At 52.7% G+C, this 22,161-nt stretch overlaps 9 protein-coding genes across 9 annotated transcripts; 6 read left to right on the forward strand and 3 right to left on the reverse strand.

Annotated features, from left to right (window-relative positions):
* Positions 1–545: 545 nt before the first annotated feature.
* On the forward strand, positions 546–2,172 carry gliC (cytochrome P450 monooxygenase gliC; the record flags this gene model as incomplete). The annotated part of the gene is made up of 3 exons (XM_025536700.1): positions 546–665; positions 715–902; positions 949–2,172. The coding sequence occupies 3 exons, from the start codon at positions 546–548 to the stop codon at positions 2,168–2,170; spliced, it is 1,530 nt and encodes a 509-aa protein (XP_025386104.1).
* A 957-nt stretch (positions 2,173–3,129) lies between these two features.
* On the forward strand, positions 3,130–4,295 carry BO83DRAFT_409579 (NAD(P)-dependent oxidoreductase). The gene is made up of 3 exons (XM_025534147.1): positions 3,130–3,314; positions 3,382–3,456; positions 3,522–4,295. Exons 1-3 carry the CDS (start codon positions 3,245–3,247, stop codon positions 4,043–4,045), a joined length of 669 nt encoding a protein of 222 aa, XP_025386105.1. The 5' UTR covers positions 3,130–3,244; the 3' UTR covers positions 4,046–4,295.
* Positions 4,296–4,618: 323 nt separating this feature from the next.
* On the forward strand, positions 4,619–7,797 carry BO83DRAFT_409580 (uncharacterized protein). The gene is made up of 3 exons (XM_025534148.1): positions 4,619–5,587; positions 5,637–7,292; positions 7,345–7,797. The coding sequence occupies exons 1-3, from the start codon at positions 5,021–5,023 to the stop codon at positions 7,516–7,518; spliced, it is 2,397 nt and encodes a 798-aa protein (XP_025386106.1). The 5' UTR covers positions 4,619–5,020; the 3' UTR covers positions 7,519–7,797.
* Positions 7,798–8,115: 318 nt separating this feature from the next.
* Positions 8,116–9,873, forward strand: BO83DRAFT_379971 (FAD-dependent oxidoreductase; the record flags this gene model as incomplete). Its single annotated transcript, XM_025531632.1, has 1 exon — positions 8,116–9,873. A coding segment is annotated over exon 1 (1,027 nt), but the record flags the coding sequence as incomplete, so codon positions are not given.
* Positions 9,874–10,135: 262 nt separating this feature from the next.
* Positions 10,136–11,152, forward strand: BO83DRAFT_379972 (NmrA-like family protein; the record flags this gene model as incomplete). The annotated part of the gene is made up of 1 exon (XM_025531633.1): positions 10,136–11,152. A coding segment is annotated over one exon (943 nt), but the record flags the coding sequence as incomplete, so codon positions are not given.
* A 744-nt stretch (positions 11,153–11,896) lies between these two features.
* On the reverse strand, positions 11,897–14,645 carry BO83DRAFT_448784 (uncharacterized protein; the record flags this gene model as incomplete). The annotated part of the gene is made up of 4 exons (XM_025536701.1): positions 11,897–12,709; positions 12,795–13,216; positions 13,505–13,923; positions 14,011–14,645. 4 exons carry the CDS (start codon positions 14,643–14,645, stop codon positions 11,897–11,899), a joined length of 2,289 nt encoding a protein of 762 aa, XP_025386109.1.
* Positions 14,646–15,680: 1,035 nt separating this feature from the next.
* On the reverse strand, positions 15,681–16,239 carry BO83DRAFT_390534 (DUF4334 domain-containing protein; the record flags this gene model as incomplete). The annotated part of the gene is made up of 3 exons (XM_025532861.1): positions 15,681–15,863; positions 15,912–16,176; positions 16,232–16,239. The coding sequence occupies 3 exons, from the start codon at positions 16,237–16,239 to the stop codon at positions 15,681–15,683; spliced, it is 456 nt and encodes a 151-aa protein (XP_025386110.1).
* A 962-nt stretch (positions 16,240–17,201) lies between these two features.
* BO83DRAFT_317327 (SDR family oxidoreductase) lies at positions 17,202–18,160 on the forward strand (the record flags this gene model as incomplete). The annotated part of the gene is made up of 3 exons (XM_025527698.1): positions 17,202–17,640; positions 17,699–18,051; positions 18,101–18,160. The coding sequence occupies 3 exons, from the start codon at positions 17,202–17,204 to the stop codon at positions 18,158–18,160; spliced, it is 852 nt and encodes a 283-aa protein (XP_025386111.1).
* A 1,699-nt stretch (positions 18,161–19,859) lies between these two features.
* BO83DRAFT_390536 (DUF3759 domain-containing protein) lies at positions 19,860–20,330 on the reverse strand (the record flags this gene model as incomplete). Its single annotated transcript, XM_025532862.1, has 3 exons — positions 19,860–20,023; positions 20,079–20,267; positions 20,318–20,330. 3 exons carry the CDS (start codon positions 20,328–20,330, stop codon positions 19,860–19,862), a joined length of 366 nt encoding a protein of 121 aa, XP_025386112.1.
* Positions 20,331–22,161: the final 1,831 nt, after the last annotated feature.

Below are 22,161 nucleotides of genomic sequence, written 5' to 3' on the forward strand. Positions count from 1 at the left end.
TTGTAATGACTTTCCCGGCTTTGTACATGGCGTTGGCGTCGTTAGTTCTTGGTAGTCTATGAATATGATGGTTTTGCCTTCAATATCCGCGTATCTATTTCATGCAATAATCATCATCGACAAGTATCACGACACCAACATCTTCAACGCTGCTAAATCTGCATCCTCGCACCACTTGCATCAACTCTCCATGTCCGTAATATCTCAGCTCACCACACGGGATTGCGCCATCTCACGGCTCCCGCTTGGTTCTGAATGGCTCGATCGCTTATTCCGGCCGCTCCTACAGGGCGTCTGTGCAGAGCCACGCGAGAAGAGGATCTTTTTTCAGACGGATCGTGCAAGATCTGACCGACCCACTCTGACTGCATCTCGTATTGCCATGTTTCAGCCTGCGGGTGAGCATATCCGGCCTCGGATCCGATTTCCTGCTCCGTGGCCCCCATGAGGCTATCCGCATCGGTCGCGCATCATTATTGAAGTATATAGATGGCCATGATGAACTCAGACTGAACCAAATATCAACTGCAATAACTGCCATCACCATGAATACGACAATTCTTTTCGCGGGCCAGGCTGTCCTCATCGTGGCCACCCTGGTGGCCGTCAAATTCCGCACACCCTTAACAAATACGGTAAACCGTTTGATCTCTGCTGTTCTTCGGGTAAGCATTTTCTTGATTTTAACCATGGCTTCAGCTTACAACAACTCAGGTCCATCTTGCACGTCGCTTTCCCGTACATCATGTCGACGATAACAGTCCGCTGCCCACCCTGCCGTACCAGTGGCCTGATGGACAAGGTGATGGGGCCAAATTCTTGCAAGGTCAGAGCAACTCAGAGCGCTGGGAGCGACAGTTTGGAGCCATCTACCGTCTCTGGTCCGGCATGAACCCAGAAGTGTACGTCTACATCCTGCTTCTTAATGACAACTACTGATCATTGTAGCGTGCTTACTCGTCCCGAACACATCCAAGCTGTCTTCAAGGATTCGCACACCCACCTCAAAGCCAAGAACAACAACTCGGGATATCTACTTGGTGAACTGCTAGGCCAATGTGTCGGACTGGTCAGTCAGGATCAATGGCAGCGCGTGCGGGCCATCATGGAGAAGCCCTTCCATCGCAACGCCTCAACGACGTATATCCCGCTCGTCAAGCGCCGCACGGAGCAATTTTTCCAGGAACTTTGGGACACCCGCGACCTGTCCCGAGGCTTCCTTGACCCAGCAGACGACCTCAAGTTGCTCCCCTTCCTGGTGGTCGCCGAAGTTGTCTACGGTCGCCTCGCCCCAGATGTCGAAGCCGAGCTGCGTCGCCTTGCCCCGCAACGCGAGAACCTGATGAAACATGTCATCAAGGGCGGATTGACTCGTTTCGCTTGGTCGCGTTTCCTCCCCACGCAAGCCAATCGTGAGCTGGCCGCCTTCCAGCAACGCTGGCTAGCCTTCAACGAGTTGGCACACCGTCGTGCCGTCGAGCAGAAACTCAACGCCCCCATCATCGACTTCTTCGCCGCCCGGGATGCCGGTCAGATCAGCACCCAGGAACTTCTTCACACGCTCGACGAGATGCTCTACGCCAACCTCGACGTGACCATTGGTGGTGTTAGCTGGAACGTGGTCTTTCTTGCCGCATACCGCGACATCGCCAAGCGCCTCCGCGAGGAAGTCGAGCAGCAACGCGCTATCTCCATAGATGGCGAAGTCGACGCCTACCTCCTGGACAACAGCACTCTGCTGGCGGCCTGTGTGGAAGAATCCGCGCGTCTCCGTCCCCTCGCTGCCTTCTCTGTCCCACAAGCCATTCCCACAGCCAGAACAGTCGGCGGATACCACTTCCCCGCTGGCACAAACTTCGTGGTGGATTCGTACGCGCTCAACATCCGGAACCCCTACTGGGGCGAGGAGCGCCACTTGTACCAGCCGGATCGGTTCCTGGCAAGGAGCTTAACCCAGGCAAGGTACCACTTCTGGCGATTCGGATTCGGGCCGAGGCAGTGCATGGGCAAGTTTGTGGCGAGTGTGGTGATCCGGGCGATCCTGGTCCATTTAGTAGAGGGATATGACCTGCGGATGGTTAAGCCGGAGGCCATGGAGGAGTGGGGGAGAAATAAGGAGATTTGGATCAATCATCCGGATATGAAGGTGGTGTGTGAGAAGAGGGCTTAGATAGATTGTATAGGCTATGTGGATCGATGAAAAGATAATAGAGTTGTATGTATTTACATGATTTAGCGATTATGAACTCGTGTCTAGATGTTTTAATGTTGCTTGTGTCGGTCCTTGGTAGCTTCGACGGGAACGGGAGGAAACCGTGGATATAAGGGGCGCTTCACTTGGCCCCTTGCTTTGTTCTGTTTGTCATACCCCTGAGTGAATCGCATCAGTAGATTGTGGGTGGAGTCATATGGAATGGAAGTAAGGGATGGGTGGCGATCCGGAAGGTGCCGAGTGGAGTCGGAGATCTGAGCTATCTTGATCTACTCCGGATAGAGATAATCTATGATGAATGAGATGGGGAATTTATACAGTGTGCTAAATGGGTGCTACGATAATTCAATTGGTTGTATCCATGAACATTCAAAATTCTTTAGCAGTTTATCAATTGCGTTATTTGGCACTCTCTTCACCTGTGGACGTACTATAGGGCACCAGCCGAGCGGAATATATATCTTCACTCTATCAACAACGCATCACTATCTACACTCACTCCTAGCACTTACATCACCACGTTGAATACAATTAAAACCTGACCGAAACATCCCTGCTTTCTGGAACGAATCTCAACAAAGAACTCATCCCTGCACCATGCGACTACACCCACGGTTGAACCCGGTTCAACCCCCTCGGGGAACCCCTGACCCGGAGATAACCCCCCAATGAGCAAGAAAAAGCCCGCTCCGAGCCCTGGTCAAGGATTAATCCTGCAACGGCTTCCCTATCACTCAGATCGGCCCCGCTACAAGCGGCGGATCGCAATGATCTGCATGCTTACCATCTTCTCCGTCCGGACGAGTCGATATCTGTCCGGTCGGATCCGAGTACTGGTCCGGACAGAGCCTCGTGGCCGGCAGGGTATATAGGACCTCTGACGCCAGCAGTAATGCACTCCTCTCCATCAGCTACAACTGCAATCATTTACACTACATAAAACGAAACGAGAATACACCAGACAAATTCCTCTTGTTCCTGTCATCTCTATCCTACTCCAAAGCAACCTTTCAATAATCACAACATAACATCATGCGCGTTCTTGTGATTGGTGGAAGTGGACGGTGTGGAAAGCTCGTCATCGATGACCTGCTGAGTCGCGGTAAGTGTCTCTCGCTTGAACTTGCAATTCATTGGTTGTATCGGCTAAAATGCTAACAATAATCTAGGCCACCAGGTTACCACGTTGGCCCGCAAGCCCGAATCACTGGGTGGAGCTCGTGCCGGGCTGAAAGTTGTCCAAGGTTAGTCATAGTCATAGTCTCTCAACATCTGAAGGAATCGACTCCAACTAACTAAACCTCACCAGGAACCCCCACCGAACTCGAGGATGTCCGTGCCGCGTTCCAAGCCGACATACCAGATGTGGTAATTGTGACACTCAACGCCCCACGGGCCAGCGACAGCCCCTTTGCGGCGCCGATCTCACCTCCTCGACTGATGACGGACTGCAACAACAACGTGCTGGCGGCGATGAAGGAGTTTGGAGTACGCAAAACGGTCATCCTGCAGGCACTTGGAGTTGGGGAATCGTGGGACAATATGCACTGCGTGCTGCGGCTGCTGATGAAGAAGTCCAACATGTCGTATCAGTATGACGATCACAACGCGACAGCCAAGGCAGTGCAGGCCAGTGGACTGGACTATGTGATGGTGCGACCGTCGCGGCTGGTGGAGACGCCCGATGCCAACCAGCCGGTCAAAGTGTGGCCGGATCATGGCAAGGGAGTGCCCATGATGGCCAGCACCAGTCGGATCACGGTGGCCCGCTGGTTGGTGGATGCTGCTGAGACCAACAAATGGGATAACACGGCACCAGTGATCACCAACTAGAATATTTCTCGATCTGTTCTAGATATTGACATGGCAATCTCCCATCATCTCACAAGGGCCGATCCGGGGCGGAGCGGGTGGGAGCGGAGAATTTGGAGACGATCCAAGCTTGGCATCGACAGGGCAATGATTGTTTCTTATTCTAATTCTTATTTTTTTTTCCCCTCATGGTTTGTGTTTCATCATCTCTGGGCATTTACACCTGGCATGGCGTGAAGTTTTATGTATGTTATCAGATCTCTTGGCTTCGTATTAATTGTGGCTTTTCTTCTATTTATTCAGCAGAAATGCGATAACTAGTCAAACTTTTTTTCTTTTCCTCAGCGATGATTTTCAGGGTCTCCATCTTGGCTTGTCCTGGTCAGGCAGCAATACGAGATACCCGCGAGTCGATACGAGGCTGAGGTAAGCAGATCCGCTGCAGCCTGGTAACTTACCTGAGAGGGAAGGCGGTGGACGGACAAACAAAGACAATCTGCACTGCTGCTCTATGTGGCATCCCGAAGAATGACCCTCCAGGGGGGGAAAGTGGAGAGAGTCTCGTTGCCCTTGTTGTTATGGTTCTGCTCCACCAGTTGAACCAGAAAGTAGACTAAGAGCTGGGCAGAGCAAGGCAAACACAAGCAGTCTTGGGGTGAATGTCAGACTTGGCTGTGACTTGTGGATTCCTCCCATCGCCAATAATCTCCTCGTCTTACTTTCCTGCATCCACTCCTACGACGGCCCCTGCTGCTACTGCTTGCTACTGCTACTACTACTGCTGCACTGCATCCGCCTTGCGCGCCTGTCAGCTTAGCCTGAAGTCTCGATGAGACGGTGGCCCAGTCGCACTCTTGAAACCTGCTGGTCTTTATTATTGTCTCCCCCTCACACGCCAACCCTGACCCCCATTCTTTCCTTAGACTGGCTCCCCTTGTGCGACTTTGTTTCCCATCTCCGACGCGAGCACTCTTTGAAAATTCTCTTTTGCCAGCAATGAGTCCCGTGTCTGGCCAGATCTCCCCGCCCACCGAGCTGGCCGGGGACGCTTCCCTGACCCGCAAACGTCCCCGGCCCGTGGTCTCGTGCTTGCGCTGTCGCAAGAAGAAGCTCAAGTGCGACCGGGTCATGCCCTGCGAGAACTGCTCCAAAGCCGGTTGTGCCCCCGACTGTGTCTTTCATCCCAGTCCCGATGGCGTTGATGGTCTGCCAGACCAGCCCAGTGCGAAGCGCATGCATCTGCCACCTGACTTCCCGTTTCCCTCCGATCCTCGGGGCGATCCGGCTGGTGCCAGGCTGCCTCCGCCGCCCGCTGCTATCGGTCTGCTGGAGGATCTCCAGCAACGATTGCAGCGTGTGGAAGAGGTGCTCTCCTTGAAGCCGCTGACGCGCTCGTATGCTGGCTCCCTTAAGGATGCGGTGGCCCGCGATGCCAGTCCGTCTGTCCGCCAGACCACCCCGTCGACCCATGCTCCCCCGTATCCCGGCACTCTAGTTGTCAAAGGAAAGGGCACGCGATCACGTTACCATGGCCAGAACAACCGGACCACCTTGTTGCATCAGGTAATTCCATCTAGATTTGTCAGTGGGATGCGTATTTAACAGCTTGTAGTTCTCCGAAGCGAGAGAGTTCATTGAACGCTGCACCAAGGACTCTGCCATCTTGGGGCTGGCCAAGGAAGTCCAGTTTCTACAGAGTAAATCTAAGCTGCCCATGAGCTCACCAGAATCTATGCCCGATCTCGACTATTCGCCCGAGCTGCTGCAGATGCAGAGCTCTCTGCCATCCAAAGCGGTCTGTGACCGACTCGTGAACCTGTACACCACCAACTTTGAACGTACCCTACGCATGTTGCATGTCCCTTCTTTCCTCCGCCAGTATGCCGATTTCTGGACCACTCCTGGGCCGGACACTGAACGCTCCGCCACTTTCTTGCCGCAACTGACGGCCGTTTTGGCAGCCGCGCTGCCTCTGGAAGACCCTAGCTTCCGACTCGAGTATTCCTCCGTTTGGGAGTACTTGCAGACGCCCGCCGTCAACCTCGTGCGCGTATGGCTGCAGAAGCTGGGGCGCAAGCAACGCACCGAGCTGGTCTCGTTGCAGATTGAGGCGCTCGTGTTGTTGGCGCGACGACTGCGGCTGGTCTCGCAGGAGGAGCTGTGGCGCGCCACCGGCACGCTCGTGCGGTCGGCCATGGTGGTGGGCCTGCATTTGGATCTGTCCGGGAATAAGCAGCTGTCACCGTTTCAGATCGAAGTCCGGCGCCGCTTGTGGATTACCATTATGGAGATGGACCTGCAGACCTCCATCGCCTCGGGCATGCCCGTGACCATCCCGGATTTGGACTTTGATCCGCTTATCCCGACCAACTTGAATGACACCGATTTCGACGAATCCACCACGGAACTGCCGCCGGCGAAACCACTGCATGAGTGGACGGATACCCTCGCGCAAGTCACCTTGGCCTCCTCGTTACCCCACCGCATCCGAGCCATGTCGCTGGTGCGCACCTCGAGCCCGGGATTAGATCTGCGCGACATTGTCAAGCAGGGTCGACGCCTGGAAGAATGCCTGCGACAGATCCCCCCTCCACTCAAGCTGGATCCGTCCCCGATCCATGGGGAGACCCCTGGACCAGCCCTCTTGCTGAACCGGGTGCTGCTGGACGTATACATGCGTCGACCCTTGCTGTGCCTCTACCGGCCGATCGTCATGGGCGAGAGTCGCGAGGACCAACTCTTCCTGGAGATCGAGCAAGCGTGTCTGGAGTCTTCGCTGGTGGTGCTCTCTTACCAGGATTACTTCGACCCGAACGTGGCGGATCTGGACGTCTTCAAATCAACTGCCTACTGGGACGTGTTCCAGCTCTTTTGCAAGAACGATATTCCATGGGCTGCGCTGAGTGTGTGCGGGTATATGAAATTGTCCAACCAGCAGCATTCCGGGGCCCCGACGCCGATGGCGCCCGCTCCCGCCTACTCGCCCAGTCAGTCGACGACTACACACACCAAGGCCAGTCTTACGCGCATTGTCGAGAATACGCTCGACGGACTGACCCGCACCATCGGCGAAACCGGCAGCAACATTAAAGATGTCATGCTGCTGGCCGTGGTGCTGCAATCGGTGCGGGCGCGGGGGTCCGCCGAGCTGAAGGAGCGGTGGATGCAGCAAGGGGCCGTGAAGGCGCTGTCGGCGTGTCGACAGCATCTTCTGCCGTCTGTAGCGCAGCAATCGTTTGCGTTTAACCTGACGGATTTTGCACAGATGGTAAACTTCCTTTCTTCTTGATATTGTTATGGATTTAGGCTAATCTTTCCAGCTTCAAACTACGCAGCCGATCTTCCCCACAACAACAGACCCCGGCTACACGCCCTCCACGCAGCCACAGCTGCCCGACTTCCTAGCGGAGTCATCTGCCTTGGCGACAGAATTTAACAACTTCCGCGGCGATCCATTCGCCTTTGAAGATGGATCGTTTGCATGGAACATGTAAATCAGTGCCTGCATTATCTCAGTTTGTCGATAGTGAGGCCTACGATGAATGACGCAGCGATATGCATTGTGCAGTCACAGTCAGTTGAGTATTGGTTACAATCAGTTAATCGCTGATTTGGTTATGAGCAAAAAGTGGGATGGTGTTTGGTGCTTTATAGATGTCGGATGGGATGTACATAGCGCCTCTTCACTGTATTCAGTTTGATGAGTTTCCCAGTGTATTATTTAATTGTGTATTGCTTGATAATAGTGTACTTATGTGTGAATGGATATCCCGATGCAGATTGGTGCATAGGTTGCTGTGCTGTGAGCTGTAGTACCTCCCACCATAATCCCTCTTCACAATCACCTTGCATCAACCCGGCACTGCCCTGTCTATATTCAACAAAATACTTGCTAGTATCACCTGTATATACACCAGGCAATACTCGGTCGTCTCCTCGGACAATTCCAAAGGGGTAACGTACCCCGAAAACCCCGACTCTATCGGATCCGGGTTCGGATCCGGATCACCAGATCATCTCAGCTAAGCTCAGCTTCCGCCCGACGTCGATCATTCCAATCACTAAGCTACTACTATCAATCAGCCAACACTGTCACTTGTTTGTGTAGCACTTCCCCTATACTCCATTATGTGCTGGCATCGGGCAGCTGGATAATCCCGAGATGAGTCGGGCCACGGGGTTAAGGGGCGGAATTTCGAAACTGGAAGGATGGATGCCTGTGAATGAAGGCGAGGATTGTGGTATATAAGGAACGAAGTCCCGCTGTAGTTTGAGTTCATCAGACACAGCATCATTCCAGCATAGCAAGCTCATTTCTACATCTACACATTTACACTTTTCCGCATCTTCGCAAATCTACATCCATACAACACATCCATCTCTACACCATCTATACCATGTCCACCCACGTCGCTATTATCGGCGCCGGCCTCTCCGGCCTAGCCCTCGCCCTCTCCCTACACCAACAACGCATCCCCTGCACCATCTACGAGGCACGCTCTGCCCCGCTCAACATCGGCGGAGCCATCATGCTCTCCCCCAACGCCCTCCGCATCCTCGACACCCTCGGTGTCTACACCCGGATCCGCCCGGAAGCCTACTCCTTCGACAACCTCTACTTCCGTTCCCCGGCCGACACCCCCCTGGACACATACGAGTTCGGCAACGCCGCCAAATACGGCTACAGCGGAATGCGCATCTACCGACACGTGCTGATCCGGGAACTCTCCGCGATGGTCTCCGAAGCCGGGATCCCGATCCACTACCACAAGAAATTCAGCCGAGTCATCACAGAGACCGAATCCAACATAACCTGGGAATTCGAAGACGGGACCACCTCCACCGCCACCTGTCTCGTCGGCGCTGACGGCATCCACTCCAAAGTTCGCAAATATCTCTACCCAGACGTCGAGCCCGTATTCATGAACGCCATGGGCGTCACCGCCGCGGTGCCTACATCCCAACTGGCCATCCCGGAGGGGTATAACATCCCCGTAACAATCTTGAACAAAACCCACGGGGCATTTGTCATCGCACCTCAACTCCGCGACGGCTCCGAGGTGCTCATCGGGCGGCAGAAGCGATCCGCCCAACTCGACCGGGAGGGATGGACCAAGCTGATGAACGACAAGGACTGGTGCGTCGAATTCCTGCGTGAAGGGGCGGACGAGTTCCCCGAGATAGTGCAGCGGGCTGTATCGAACATCTCTGCGGAGAAGATCAACCTGTGGCCGTTCTATATGGTCCCCAAGCTGGAGAAGTGGAGCTCGGAGCATTGCCGACTGGTCATTCTGGGGGATGCGGCGCATGCGATTCCGCCGTCGGCGGGTCAGGGGATTAATCAGGCGCTCGAGGATGTGTTTACGTATGCGTTAGTTTTGGTGAGGTGTCAGGGACAGAAGGGCGGGTTGGAGAGGGGGTTGAAGGTTTGGCAAAGGGGGAGACAGGAGAGGGTTGATAGGGTGTTGGTGTTGAATGCCCAGATTGATAAGAGGAGAATGCCGAGCGCCGGTACTGCTGGGGAGGAGAAGGAAGAAGAGGAGGACAAGGGGTTTGAGTTGGGGTGGTTGTATAAGCCGGATTTTGAGGCTATGGTGGAGGAGTGGTTGGCGAGGGAATGACTGCATGGTAGTAATGGGTGCAGTTGGAAGAGTTGGGTGAAACTTGGGGCTGTTTCGGGGGTATTGGGTCTGATGATGTTGAGATTGAGAGCGTGATTGGTTTGTTCAGTTGATATATGGGTTTATATTTCTTGCTTGGGTTCAATAGGGTTGAAAAGTGCTGTGATGGTAGTACAGGATTTAATGGTACCGCTTGGTTTACTATAGTTTACGTCGCTTCTCTCTCAGACAAACACATAACTGTCTTCACTCTCGTCCCTCCAACTATACGGTAGAGACCATAATACTCCGGAATATGATACATGCAGCGCATACGAGGAGATGAGAAGCATGACATCACTACATCCCATCTCAGCATCGGACTCGCCCTTCGGTTGCCGTGGGTCCGAGACCGAGGCTGACAAATTCGCAGAATCACGACCCACTGTCGACGAAACCACTATATATGAGAGAAAACATAGACAAATTGATTGTCACTCATCTATACCAACATGAGTCCCGTTATCGTCTTTGGTCCAACAGGCGCGGTCGGCTCGGCCGCCGCGCGCACCGCCCAGCAACTAGGAACCACGGTGTATCTCGCTATGCGCAACCCCACGAAACCAATTCCCGGTCTCAGTGCGCAGAAGGAAAGCGAGGGAGGCTTCAAACGAGTGCAGGCCGACTTCTCGCAGCCAGGCACTATCTCCGCTGCAGTAGCTCAGAGCAGAGCGAAACACGCCTTCATCTACACCGACCTGACTTCATCTGACCACATGCGAGCGAGTTTCACCGCTCTCAAAGAGGCAGGAATCGTATCTATCGTGCTGCTGAGTAGCTTCGGTATCCAGGGAGATGTTCGCAATGTGCCGCCCGAGGATCACATCGCCTATGTGCATGCGCAGGCCGAGATCTCCCTGCAAGAGGTCTTTGGTGCGGATGGTTATGTAGCAGTCCGGCCGGCCTTTTACGCGAGTAACACGCTTTGGTGGAAGGCTCCGATTCAGACCGGACATGTGAAGCTCTCTTGGCCAGCTGCAGCTTTTGACTGGATTTCTCCGGAAGATATTGGAGGCGTTTGCGGCACGATTCTTGCCCGCAGGGCCCAAGGAACTGATCTGTCGTTGGCCGAGTCGTACGTGAATCTGGTCGGGGCCGAGAAGATGGGCGTTGGGGATGCCGTCAAGACTATTGGCAAAGTCCTTGGCAAGGAGGTCACTGTCACTGAGGTGGATGAGAATGTAGCCTTAGACAGCCTGGTGAATGAATCCGGGCTGCCCGAGCCCATCGCACGATCAGTGCTTGGGTTTTGCCAGAATGCTGCGAATGGTCAGTCCTTCATGGACAGCCCCCGGTATGGTCCTGCAGTTGGCAATATTGAAAAGTACCTTGGCCGGCCGGCGACACGGTTGCATGAGTGGGTGGAGGCAAATCGAGAGAAGTTCAGTGCTTGAGATACTGGCTTTTCTTAAGTAATACTGAGGTGTATGGTCATTTGTAAGTTAGCCGCGAAACAATGTCAGTGCGTGCTCCAGTAACAATTCTTTTCATCGAGTGATCAGCCATGGGTATTGCTTTTATTCTCAGGGTGTTGACCCCTGGAATGCTTGTGGCTTGGTTCCACATTGGGTCGCTTCAGATTACCAATAAATTCAAATGTCCCTTGCGTTTCCAGCTCATTGTAGAGGAGATTTCTGGTCCAATCTCCTCCATAGATAGCAGTACTATAGACTGAAAGTGAAGATGGCGAACAAACAAGCAAAAGCGGGATCCGGATGAACTTTGTCCCCACATTGCAGTCATTCTTTCCCTCGTCAATCTGCACACTTTGCTACAGACAAAAATCATCATGTCCTTAGAATGATGCACTAGTGATTAATTTGTGGGCTGTAGGCGTTGCGACAAATGATTGTCGGTTCAAGTTGCAGGCGCCGTGCGATATCCACTGTACGGTCAGGTGGACAAGTCGAGGGCTCGTATGATTCCACAAAGTAAACCTCTGACTTGTGGGAAGCTGACAATTATCCTGCTTCTGGTACCTGTATGCCATCGCCTCGCGCGAGAATGTTGTGTCCGACATTCAGGTCAAACTAACATTCGACATCCCTCCCACTCCGATTTAGAGCAATATGCGACTGCAATTGAGTCCTGTCTTTGCCCTCGGTCTCTATAAGAGTCTCCTCGCAGTCTATCCTCATGGTTGCACGCACATGAAAGGCTTGGGGTTTGATAAATAATGCGTCTGGGACGTGCATGAGACTTATGTATGGGCCTACATATACAGTTTTGTTGGGTTTGGAGTGATCACTTCCCCCGAGGTGAAACTGCAATGGCCATAAACACCCTCCTGGCCAGCCGTGTCTTTCCTCAGCGGCGAATAACCACCATTCCCATCCCTCCTGTCTTCCAGCTCATGATTACTGATGATTTCGTCCGCGTCGTCTCCATCTTCCGGCTGCACTGCGGCCACTGGAATCTCACCCCACATGATTGGCTTCAGAGCATGCTCCTCCCCCTCTATTGGATGACATGCAGCGCTGATTGCTGCACTGCAGCTACCTGCAATGGGCATTCGTGATGCGAAACGTCTCATGCCTAGTCCCACGACAGTACATGTCATCACTCCCCCTAGAATAAGCGCGAGCACAATGGCGATCGGTCCATATCCGCAGGCAATGACCCGGTCCCAAGAGAAAGAGTTTCCCAGCGTAGTACTCGGGTTGATTTCGACGTAGAACAAACTACCAGACACCAGCCAATGCAGGAGCATGGAAGCAACCATGAGTGGAATGCTGTAGCGATACGGAAGACTGAGATAGTAAGACGATCGCTGGGATCCCTGAGGCCAGGACACGCGGAGTGCCTTCCGCTGGCTCGCGTAGTCGTCGTATTCTGCGGCCAAAAGCATATGTGTCAGGAGGTTGTTGTACAGGAAGTAACCGATTGAGACGACAATTTGGGGCGTGTTGGCGAGGAGCGACATGGAGACAACATTTGAACTCGGAAGGTCTAAGAGGGTATAGGGCGTGGCCGAGCCAAATCCCAATTGCCACAGCGCACTTAAGGTAGTGGAGTATCCTTCCACCTGTACACCGTAGATAGCGAGCGACAGAAGATAACCACCAACACCAAGAAGGACAAGACACCTGTATACGTCAGTGATTATCAACTCGATCGCACGCAAAGATTACCACGTACACGCCAATAGTCACTGTCCACTGGCTTGGATGCACGGCTCGCATCCATCGCCGGCGAGGCGGGAGAGTTGCCCGTGTCCGGGGTTGTGATGCTTCCTTTACCGCGACTTTCAAATAGCCCTTCCGGCGCGAGCGCCAGGGCTGTGGTGCTTGAGACAGACTCGATCGGGATAACAGGCCCATCTGCTCGGTAAAAGGATCAGGTCGAGTCAGAAACGACGCTACAGCATCACCAACAGTCAAAAAGATGTCCGTCCGATCGCTCCGGGCCGCTAATAACATACACGCAATCTTGGACAGATTGCAGACAATCACCACCAGACAGACCGCCGGACTGAACAGCAGCTCACATTGTTCGGTGAGCTTCCGACTCAAACAATATTCGACTGGGTACTCTGGCCCCTTGACCGGAATATTCGGGAAGTCGGGAGCACATGCTAACTCATCCGCAGCCGGTTTGAGGCTCACGGCCTGAGCCCATGAGTTGTTCTTCCAAAGGGTAGAATTATCCAGGTACTGCTGCAAGACTTGCTGTGATGGGAAGTAATCGAGCTTACTTATAAGAGTTTGGTAATCATCCCATAGATCTGCAGACCAGTCACTGGTGTCTCTTCCTCCAAAATCTTTCCCGTTGATGGTAGCTAGACCGCTGGGGAACTCGACCGTGGCATTGACCACTGGACCATCCCAGGGTACGAAGGGCATGGCGGCCCACTGTTCAAGGAGACTTAGGAGTTTCGCAGAGGTGCAGGAGGATGAAGGCACGCCGAATTGAGCGCATAGCCAGTCATATTTGTTTGTCATGAGTTCCCCATCATCGCTTGAAACTGAGTTTCCCCTGTTAATCCATTGCAGACGTTCATTGGCAGCGGTGAGGTTGCTGGACACCAAAATCAGGGTGCCCAGATCCGTCGGGAAATCTGTCGCGTACCTGCTGACACATTCCTCTTTAGTTAGATTGTCGAAGCCAGGAAGGTCTGCATAGAAAGTGGACATGCTCATCGCCGTGTTTGGCTCAAAGCAGCCCACGTACGAGGAGTTATCATGGACCGGTGGGCGATCGAAATCGAAATTGGCCGAGGCCAGCACGACATCGTACTCCCTTGTGCCCAAGGCGAAAAATACGGCGGAGTTGTATCTAAAGGTTCGTCATTAGGCCCAACTCTCGAGAGGATGGTCATTGGCATACATCAAGTGAAATGGTAAAGAGGTTGTAAGAAGTACCAGCCACAAGGTCAATCGAGGCCAATCCGCCCATGCCAGATTCCGCACGCTGGCGACCCCGATATCCAGCCACACACGCTGCCCATGCGCGCGGTCGACATCGGCACGTGAAGGCGCAGTCAAGCACTGCATACAGTAACTACTGGCTCCGAGAACGATTGTGCTGAGGACGTTAATCAACAGATGCAGACCCGTCGTCCACGCCTTTGCTCGGTCGCAACTGCCCTTATAGATGGTGGCCGAGCTCATCGTCCGCTGGCCATGGCCCGCGACCGACACGGCAGCCGCCACAATGGTCAGGATAATATTCACTATTAGAACACCAAAGGCAGCGTATGTACATATCAGCACTCCCCGTACCCATCTTCTCTTGCTGTCATGGTGTGTAGAGAGCTTCAGAGACGAAAGGGAGGGGTTTGGCCACACGAGATGTTCGCGGTCTTGAGTACAGCTGGTGGTCTCACCAGTACTAGCCTGGTGTACAGGTACCAGTTCAATGCCTTCCGCCGTTCGCGAGCTGTGGTGGAGATACTGATAGGTTCTCGTCTGGAGTGACAGCCAACGCCGTAAACGCGTTCGGTCTGGCAACAAATCTTTCATCATGCTCGAATGAAAAGATGAAAATGGTCACACACGGGGCTGACAAGGAGATGCTGGCTTCTCGGAAGTCTGGGACTCTCACGACGAAGACTCGATCGGTGTACTGCTTATAGCCTGATTCACTGAGGCTGAGCCTTTCCCAAATTAAACCTTCGACCGATGCGGATGCACGGTGCCCGAAGCTATGGCGACCGTGTGTCCCCGTGCGATCGGCTATACCGTAACGCGCGGGGCTCAGGCAGATTGTTTGAGGCTATGCTTGGGCATTTCGAGGTTTCAGCCTCGCCAGCCTCGCCAGCCTCGCTTATGTTTGGACGCCGCTAGCAGAAGCTCGCATATGTCCGAGGTGGAGTTCCGCCCCGCTTGCCATTGGTCTGAAGGCCCATGTTATGTGTTTTGTCTAAAGCTTACTTCTCGCTATCGAGACGCTTCCTCTACCCCCGGACGGTGATACGAGTCTTGGCTAAGGCTTGTCTCCTGGTTATGGTGTCGTACACTCAGCAGCGAGATCTCAATCACTCCGTATAAAAGAGAAGATACTCCGAACTCTTGCTCTTAAGCCTTGTTCTCTTTATGGCTACCAAATCGGTGATGAGTGGGGCCAGTGCCTTGAAACGCTAGTTGGACGCAAGAAGCAAGCAGCTGCGAATCGTACTCCGGGTCTGATTGTTGCATCCAGGCATTAATGGAAGAAGAACCAAGAAAGGAGAGGAAGAAGACAGAAGACAGGAACTTGGTGTACCTTGACTAAGAAAATGGTGGGTTATTGGTTTCCATGGCTGTTTGGTCGACACCTACTAGCTATACAGCGACTAATTTGATTCTCGAACTGGTCGTGTCTATGTAGCTCTTCCGATTCATAGAACGAGAAGGGATGAACCTGAGTGCAAGTACGGAAAACTTATATATGTTTAGCAACAGAGATGTCGGAGTTCTCGTTGAGCAAGTAGACTACTACGCCACAGCACAAGGCCGATCACCTCAGTCAAGTCACCAACGGGCCTCAGCGACACATTCTATAGAAAGTGCTATCCCTCACTTCATACGCTCCAAGACGAAATACAAACGGTCTCCCTGCTGGCTAGAACTATCATGTTCAGGGCTATCCATCACCCCAATGACAGTATTCTCATCCATATAGCGAAAATAGTCAATAACAGGCCGTTCATTATAGACCATTGCGGCAGACACGACGTCATTATATTTGACCTCGCGAATCTTGGCAATCAGCCATTGACGATACAACCAAGATCAAGGCTAACGTACCCTCGCACCACCCCAATAGGGGTTGGGGAACCGACAACCTTTATCGTCGTGGCACACCATGGGCTCAACATGGTCGACTGCGTGGAAATTCTTCCCAGCCCATTTGACATTCTGAAGGATCTCCACGAGCTTGTTGCCCGTCAGAACAGGAAGCCCTTTCCATTCGCCTAGCAGGAAACTTGGGCTAACGGGGGGTCTCTCGTCAAAGTAGGTTTTGGCTTCGGCGGTGCTGATGGGCCGGTTTGCGCGGATGCATTCTATGATGCTGTAACATGTGGTATTAGTGCCGGGTTTCCATTAATCAATTTTCATAGCGCTACCTGGTCATGGTGTCTGATTCGTCGGAGTATATCCTCGTCTTTTGATTGATGAGGAATGTAAAAGTTCAAGGGAGGTCCGAACTACTTATTTGTATGTTTCAATCCTTTTATGTGTAACGTCATATCTATTGCAACTCACTCCCTACATACTGAGGTGTGTAACATGCAAGCATCCAAAATTTGTTGCCAGCCGGATTACATTATGGCGCTAGTGATCTTTACCAAGGAGATCTGCGTTCATGGAGTAGGTGGCCCAATAAGGATAGAATTGTTCAAGGCATAAAATAACCATACAGTTCATCCCTTACCGGGGTCTGTCAGCTAGAAATGCCCTTACTTTGCTGCTGCGAACGGCATGTTGGCAACATGCGGCCTGCTATATAAGGCGGCACCACCATGACCCTGAACGGCCAGTGGGTCTGACTACGTGCTGGCTGCTCAATGCCCAGTAGGGTATCAAGCTAAAGTGTTAGCAGCCTGAAATACAAAGAACGGTCGGTTAAGCCCCGAAGCGAAATGCAGTTGGCAGTTTGCGGCAGTAACAAGGGTTGCTGATTAAGCTAGATCGTCCTGCTAGTTAACTAACTCTTAATCAAGACAGAATCGTTCAGCCTCAAGCGTGCTATGAGATAATCACAATATAGAGATCATATTTCGCCATCAGTCACGAGTATGGATTGGAACCTACCTTCAATAGGGGGGAGACAAAGAAACAGGATATTGCCGAGATACAGCCTCAAACAGGGATCTCCATCCTGGGCCATCTTTAAGACTTCCTAAATTGAAATAGCTTCTCATCCAGCCTGTCAGAATTCAGCTGGACTGGACGATTACATACACTACTGCCTGGCCATCACAGACTATGTTATACCCGAGGGTTCCAGACTCTGCCCCGGTTGTCAATCGGGGGCATTTAAAGCCAGCCCACCGAGCGTTACTCCCGTTGTAACTTGTATGAGCTTGAGCCACCATGGCGCCTCTTAAGACCGTCCTGATCACCGGCTGCTCCGCCAACGGCATCGGATCGGCCCTGGCCGTCGCGCTCGTCAATCAAGGCCACCACGTCTTCGCCACTGCGCGTTCACCATCTAGAATCCCATCGTCTCTCACCACTCTGTCCAATGTCACCCCTCTCCAGCTCGACGTCATCTCTCCCGAGTCCGTAGCTGCTGCAGTCCAGGCCGTCGAGCAGCACGGAGAAGGCCTCGATAATCTCATAAACAATGCGGGTTCCGGTTACACCATGCCGCTGCTGGACGTCGACCTCGCCCAGGCCCAGCAGGTCTACGAGACCAATATCTGGGGACCGCTGCGCCTCATACAAGCCGTAGCATCATTGCTACTATCCCGCGGAGGACGCGTCGTCAACATAAGCAGCGTGGGTGCCGTAGTCCCCACACCTTGGATCGGTACATCAATTTCCTTCCCACGGTCGCCATGCAGTCGCACATTAACAACGTGATACAGGCATCTACTCATCCTCGAAATCCGCCCTGAGCAATCTCTCCGAGACTCTGCGACTGGAACTCGCGCCACTAGGCGTATCCGTGGCCACGCTCATGATTGGCACCGTCACGACGCCCTTCCACGCAAATGAGCCCACTTTCACCCTCCCACCAAGCTCACGGTATGCAGCTATCGCGCAGACCATCTCCCGCTGGGCGTCGGGCGAGACAAGTCCAAAGGGATGCTCGGCACAGGAGCTGGCGGATTTGATTCTGCCTGATGTACTGGGTACGACAGGACATGGCATGTTCTGGCGCGGGCCGAATAGTGGTGCGGTGAAGTTTGTTTCTCAATGGGTGCCGGGGTGGTCGGCAGTGAGTTTGTCCTAATCTACTGAGGGTGTTATTGCTAATGTTGGAATAGGATCGCATGATGAGCATGGGCCAGGGGTTGGATGAGCTCGCGGCGAGTCAATCGAAGTGAAGAAGGGCCAGGTCCGCCTAGTTGCTTGAAAATCTAAACGATTTCGAAATGCGATTATAGATAACCGATACTCGCCATAACGCAACCTACATACATCCTCTTCAGGGGCACTGTTACCCATGTACAGTGCCTAAGGTGTCTCATGAATGCCGACCGTCGTGGATCAATACTGCCTCGGGCGAATATGGTAGAAATAGGAGAAAATCCATGTTTATGGAACCTCAAAATAGGTGATAAAAAATATACTAGAAATATTGCTCGCGAATCAGCCAATATCAATATATAGCCATATAAAAGTAAAACGAGAGAGTAGCTGTAGACAGATCATGGTTACACAGTATCAGGTACAGGCGCCGACCATATTCTGCCGCCTCGCCATGAAAGCGGTCAAAAACTTCACAGAATCCAGGGTGAGCATTTTGAGACTGTGAAAGCTTAAATCCGCTTAGATCCGCGATTTTTTCGACGAGGTCGACTAGGTTCTGCCGTCTTAAGCGGTGTGTCGAGCGGTCAGGGTCCATTTTCTGCCAGCTTGTCGGCAAAGGCGGTCAGATTTTATACAGAATCCACGATGAGTGTCTGGGAACTGGAAACTCTTAAATCCGCTTAAATCCGAGGTTTTTCGAGCGAGGTTCACTAGGTTCTGCCGCTTAAAGCGGTCAGTGGAGCGGTGGAGCATGTGATGGCAGATTATGCTATTGCTGTGTTTGCAGCCGCGGTTCCGGCGCCTGTTTGTATTAAACATCTTGCTTTTTGGTTTGCTGAGAAGTTAAACGGAGCATCTGGTCCAACTGTTGCCCAGGATTCTGGAGGATTTTGATAGTACGTCGAGGGTGTATGATGAGAGATATGTTCTTGTGATAAAGAACAATCTGCTAGCTAAAGGACTCTCCTAAAGTTCAGTTCGGACCGTTTGGACAGATAAGTACAAATATATATTCCCGGTTAGTAGAAGGAACAATTTGACAACCACCTCGTTACTTAATATTTAAAAACAGTGGAAATCTATAATAACTTACATAGATTGCGATTACTATTCAATTACTAAAACTCTGTTTATTCTGCTTTACCAATATTCCAGGCCCGATCTGCAGTGTCTACTACCCCTCCTTCTTTCTTTGGCCATCCGCAGCCACAGCAGACGAATGAGCCAGATGTTGTCGGAATGGCGCGGTCGGCGCTAGTGTTACTACGTACGTAGTGCTACCGGCACTGCGAATCCAATTGCGGCGGTCTTCGTCGGAACTACTTATCCGGAAATACAAAAGACCCTAGAAGAAGAAGAAGCAGGGATACCGACAAGGATATTGCCCAGGTTTACCTAAAGATAACTACCACTGGCCTGAAGGTGCATAAGAATTGGTGATACTCTGGTTCTGTCGTCTGAACGAATTCCCCAGTTTGGTGAGTTGCAGCAGTCGATGACGACGGAGTGCAGCCCGTGTTAAGCCACTGATGCCCCTCTGTGCTTCTGCAGTAGAATGCTAGCTTGTGATCGTCAACTGCCACGTTGCAGAGTACCCCTCATGGAGGATGCTATCTACCCGTACTGACATTGAAATGTACGCATGCATATTGTTCTACAATGGATCGAAAAACTTGTGTTGTTGGTTATTCATTGTGGTATATTCTATTTCATGTCATACACACTACCGTACATCATAAACAGATAGGTGCGTCCAACTCATATTCCAATCGCTTAGAAGTCCTGGGCGGAGGCCTGCTCGAGCTGCTGGCGAGCGTGGTACTTGGCCTTCTCACGGTCGACGAAGTCAAGACCCTTGGTCTCAACCTCGCGGTCGATGAAGGCGCCAGCAAGACCGGCGAGGATCTCCTTGGCCTGGGCGTGGCTGTCGGGCTTGCCTGAGAGGAGATTAGTATTATGTATCAGGGGGAAGAGATAAGAGGTTGGACGAACCGTTCTTCTCCTGGTGCTCCTCGTAGGCCTTCATGGCCTCGTAGGCAGCGGCACCGCCAATGAGCTCGTGGCTGAACTTGGCCTTGTGCTCCTCGGTGATCTCGGTGCCGGGCTCAAAGTTGCGGAGCTCCTCGTGGGACTGACCCTCGAAGCTGTCTCTGTCTGTAAAGTTGAGATACCGCGTGTCAGCTAGAAGGGCACGTAGACAAGACCAACGCGCATCTCAGGGTGTTACTCACCGAACCAACCCATGATTGCTGAAAGTGTAGTAGTGAGGCGTGGAGGAATAGGATAGAATGTTTGGGAATGGGGAAGAGAAGAGCTACCAGGGGGGGGGGGAGAGAAGGGGTTGATATAGGTTGAGATGGCTCCCCCCCCTGGGTCCCTGTCTTCCCCTGATGGAGGGGTAAATGATATCATCGTCCTGGTCGACTGAGATCTCGGTCTTATTGGAGTCGTGAGGGGCTTGTTGGGGGCACCCAAAGAGGCAATGGAGGGGCAGCGCGTGGTATACTGGATCACTGAGGATTCAGTGGGTGGATGGTGGGGGCACCGGCTGGAGTGGACTGGATTTCTTGTCAAGCGATGATTGGGCGCGATGCGGAAGCTAAGTCGCAACAAGCTCCAGTGGAATCCTATCTGAGCCTTGGGTGGCTGCCAGTGTTTTGGTTGCCCGGTGATGGCGGGTTTCGGCAGCCATTCGTATGGCCAATACGCGAGAATCCCACTCGACTATCATCGCCTACTGAGTTCCACTAGTCGCAGTAGCGCTGCTATATCGAGTTTGGGCGAGATGACGGGATTTGTGAATGACCACCGCCCCACCGCATCAGCCACTTCATCCATTGCTCTACTGTTCTCCGTCGGCATGAGGCGCTGTTCTCAGACAAAGGAAGCGAGCATAACCCCAATAGTGTCGCCCAGTACTCCGTAGCTTTTACCCGTCTGACGCTCAGCTTTCTCACCTATCTTAACCGAGACTAGCTGTCTTCGCACAATCGCCTTACTGGCACGATTGCCCGCTCCCTAAGGTTATACCTGACACGTGGTACTCTCAGTGGGAAGGAAGCGGAGGCCTCTCTGTCATTGATTTACACAGCAGCTCTCGATGGGTGCGCTGCTATAATGTCGTGAGAGTAGCAGCGGCACAGCCACACTACCTGCAGAGAAGACGAAACTGAAAGGAGCTATCTCCCGCTAGATAGGTAATGGTCATCGGATCCACCCAACCAGCTCAGGGGTAGACTTTACCCTTTGACTTCAAACCCTCACCGCAAAGGTGAGGTGTTATTTGCCTAGTGGCCGCAGTGGGGGTTTCGCCCCAATTCCCAACGATGATGCCATTATCTCAGGCCGTTCGGTGTGATATCGTAAGAGGGTGGTGCCATAATCTTTGTCGGTGGTCTCAAGTAGACAAGCGGTCGCCTCCGCCAGGACTTCTTATCGCATTTTATCGTAGGAATGATGTGAAACGGGCGAAGGCAGACGGGAGGATCGGCATTGAATAGGGCGTTGAACTTGGGAGAGATCTGCAGCAGCAACATGAGCGGATTAGATTACCGGACGACGGCCGTTTCGGAGCCGCTGAATCAATTCAATTGGTTGAAGCTGGCCAAATATTGGGTACTGAGCACAAAGTTCCGATGGGCTCCATCCAGAATCGCTCGAATGCAGACTCGCTCCAACTCCGCACATTATCCACCCGACGGAAAATAATGGGAGCGGTGTGCCAATCAGGAGGCTGTGGCTGGTGCAGTCCGAGACCGGCAAAAATGTAATTGCCCCGAGGCCCCAACATCTTACACCGCCACTCTTCATGCCGTCATCGCATATTCTATCGTAGTTGGAAGGGCGATAATAGAATCATACGGCGAGGAAGTGCGTGAATAGCACTTGCGAGATGGCTATGCCAATTTGATAAGTCCTATTCTGACGTAGAGGTGGAGGGACTTGGATACTGTTGTGCGGGAATCACTCGAGGCAAGGCCATTGTGGCGATTCCAACCGGACAGCCTCAATTGCTCCGACTACCAGTCACCCGGGGGGAAAGGGGGGCATCGCTAGTATGTCCTCAATGTTTTGT

This window comes from Aspergillus eucalypticola, assembly GCF_003184535.1.
Source record: "Aspergillus eucalypticola CBS 122712 chromosome Unknown BO83scaffold_19, whole genome shotgun sequence".
NCBI lineage: Eukaryota > Fungi > Ascomycota > Eurotiomycetes > Eurotiales > Aspergillaceae > Aspergillus > Aspergillus eucalypticola.

Bases quoted from the DNA above. Each gene is read 5' to 3' on its own strand.
- BO83DRAFT_409579 (XM_025534147.1), top strand. From the start codon at position 3,245: ATGCGCGTTCTTGTGATTGGTGGAAGTGGACGGTGTGGAAAGCTCGTC. The intron at 3,315-3,381 runs GTAAGTGTCTCT...ACAATAATCTAG, and splicing joins CGATGACCTGCTGAGTCGCG to GCCACCAGGTTACCACGTTG. The intron at 3,457-3,521 runs GTTAGTCATAGT...AAACCTCACCAG, and splicing joins CGGGCTGAAAGTTGTCCAAG to GAACCCCCACCGAACTCGAG.
- BO83DRAFT_409580 (XM_025534148.1), top strand. From the start codon at position 5,021: ATGAGTCCCGTGTCTGGCCAGATCTCCCCGCCCACCGAGCTGGCCGGG. The intron at 5,588-5,636 runs GTAATTCCATCT...AACAGCTTGTAG, and splicing joins GGACCACCTTGTTGCATCAG to TTCTCCGAAGCGAGAGAGTT. The intron at 7,293-7,344 runs GTAAACTTCCTT...TAATCTTTCCAG, and splicing joins TGACGGATTTTGCACAGATG to CTTCAAACTACGCAGCCGAT.